This window comes from Rattus rattus, chromosome 6 (genome assembly GCF_011064425.1).
Source record: "Rattus rattus isolate New Zealand chromosome 6, Rrattus_CSIRO_v1, whole genome shotgun sequence".
In the NCBI taxonomy this organism is placed as follows: Eukaryota; Metazoa; Chordata; class Mammalia; order Rodentia; family Muridae; genus Rattus; species Rattus rattus.
The window spans coordinates 93424098-93426770 of NC_046159.1; the positions used below are offsets into that span (position 1 = coordinate 93424098).

General features: G+C 42.0%; 1 protein-coding gene across 1 annotated transcript; it reads right to left on the reverse strand.

Annotated features, from left to right (window-relative positions):
- Nucleotides 1–2113: 2113 nt before the first annotated feature.
- Nucleotides 2114–2434, reverse strand: LOC116902845 (60S ribosomal protein L36a-like). The gene has a single exon (XM_032905175.1). The coding sequence runs from the start codon at nucleotides 2432–2434 to the stop codon at nucleotides 2114–2116; it is 321 nt and encodes a 106-aa protein (XP_032761066.1).
- Nucleotides 2435–2673: the final 239 nt, after the last annotated feature.

The window sequence follows — 2673 nt, forward strand, 5'->3', positions numbered from 1 at the left end:
AGATATTGACAACCATGATGAAGATGGAGAAATATTTCTTCCAAGGTCTTTCCCTGTGATCAGATTGAAAATGGACGGTGAAGAGAGGAAACACTTAAAGTTTCCCCTTTGATTGACTACAGAAAGGATGTTAGCTTAGGCTAGAGAGTCAGAGGAAAAGCTTCCAACATGGTTGCCACTGGAGACAGCACATGCCAGCGCTGCTTCAGTAGCTTCCTGGTCCCCTAAAGCTGAGTGCGATTTGGTTAAGAAGACAGGCAGGACACGGTGAAGTCCCTGGCTCTGGGATCGGGAACAGAGATTTATGGGTTTGTGTCCCACGGATGTCACCACTTCTTTCATGCTCTGTTTCTTTCCATCCTCAGCTCAGAGTGTGAAAGCTGGCAAGGTACAGTGCCTGGGAAATAAACAAGTCCCTCTCCCGCTTAATTACAGCAATCTATTATGACATAATTGGCCAGCCTGGTCTGTCAGAAAGGCTGGCAAACAGGAACAATTGTTTTAGAGAGGGAGTTTCCAGGCTATTTGTCAGGGTTTTGGGAAGTCACAGGGGCAAAATTTGTCAGTCTCAGTAATTAAAAATCGCCCCCATGTGTCTCGGATCTAAAGATCCCGAAGGCCAGCATGGATCATTTGTCCTAGCACTAGAGTGAAATATAATGTGAAACCCATGACAGTGTCCTGATGTTTCCCACTCCAAAGAATAACTGAAAATCATGAAGAAATGTAGAGTGTAGTATAAAACACCAACTCTGAAAACTGCCTTTCTGAGAGTGTCTTGAGAGTCGTGGCTTTATCGGGCCTGTAAACATTTGTTCCTTTGGCAGGAAATGAAGGTTTATCTTTATCAACAGCTGTTCTCATTACTTTTTCTGGTGTAAGAACAGCATGATCAAGGCGACTTGTAGAAGGAAGAGGTTACTTGGGCCTGGCTCTGGAGGGGTCAGGCGGGAAGCAGGGCAGCCAGTAGGCATGGCAGCAGAGCAGGAAGCCCAGCGCTCACATCTTCAACAGCAAACATAAAGAAGAAAAGAACAGAGAACAAACTGGAACCCGGGTGAGGCTTTAACTTTCTACAGCCTGTTCCTGCTGACATACTTCCTCCAGCTGCCTCTCCTAAATCACCCCGAACAGGGGACTACATGCTACCAACTGGGGACCACATGTCCCACCATGTGTTCGACCATATGAGCCTATGGGCTCATTATCATTCAAACTTCTACCCATGATTCTTTTGCTTCTGTCAAGTTCTCCTATAGGAGCTCACAGCCATGTAGATATCTTTCCTAAGATGCTTGTTCAGATTTTAGATTTGACATTGGTTTAGGATCAGTATGAGAACAAGCTACCTAGTCAGGTATGGTGCCGAGCACTTTTAATCCAGTGCTTTGGAGGCAGAAGCAGGCAGATCTCTGTGAGTTCAAAGTTAGCCTGATCTACATAGTAAAACCCTGTCTCTCACACACACAAAGCTATAAAAAAGAATACTTTTGTACTTTCTGGAAAATCTTTGTAAATACTTTGTTTCTTTTCTTTATAGGAAGATTTATGTAACTGTTCCATTTCTTATAATACTAGTGTCTTTACTGAGTGACACAGGAGAGAGCCTTGCAAGGTGCTGGTGCCTAGATACAATTGAGAAAGGTGGAAACCATATTTTTCTTGGGAGTTTATAGCACCTATAGTATTTAAGTGTTCAGAGACCCACGGAAAAGAAATCAATCATTTCTCTGGTTTGAGGATAGAATCCCAGTATGCAGAATATCCATGGCATATAATAGGCCCTCAATAAACTCTTGTTAAATGAATAAACGGTATTATACTTTATACTTTATATTAAAATCTAGTACTCAAAATATCCATGGCACATAATAGACTCTCAATGAACACTTGTTAAATGAATGAATGGTATTATACCTTTTATTAATTTATTATATTAATCTAAATAATATATAAATATATAAATAATCTCTTGATATAATACATAATAATAAAAATTAATTAATATAAAGAATATTTACATTAAAATGAGCGGTTTATACTTTTTAAATTTTTATTTAATTTTTTTTGAAAGGTCTCAAAACTTTTTTGTTTTCTTCATAACAAAATCAGCTTAGAACTGGATCACTTGGCCCTTTCTCTTCTTGTCACCTCCCAGTTCAAAATGCTTACATCTCTTAATAGCCAGCATCCTCTTAGATCTGCAGCTAGGCTCAACGCACTCCAGTCTCAGCACAATCTTCTTTGTAGTTTTAGCCTTTATGCAGAAAATGGGCTTAGTCTGCCCACCGTAGCCACTCTGTTTCCTGTCATAACGCCGCTTTCCCTGGGCAGACAAAGAATCCTTGCCCTTCTTGTGCTGCGTCACCTTGTGGGGTTGGTGCTTCCCACATTTCTTGCAGAATGTCCGGCGGGTCTTAGGAACGTTCGCCATGTCTGCAGGAACACTGTCAGCTCAGAAAGTAAAAAAAAATTTTTTCACTCCAGATTGTATCCCCTTTCTGGTACACCCTCTGACTGTTCCACATCCTGTGCCTTCTTTCTCCCCACAACCCCTCCCTCCCATCTCTAGGAGCATGTCCCCACCTCACCACCCTACCCCACCAGATCTCCCCACTCTCAGGGGCCTCCAGTCTCTTGAAGGCTAGGTGCATCTTCTCTGACTGAACCAGA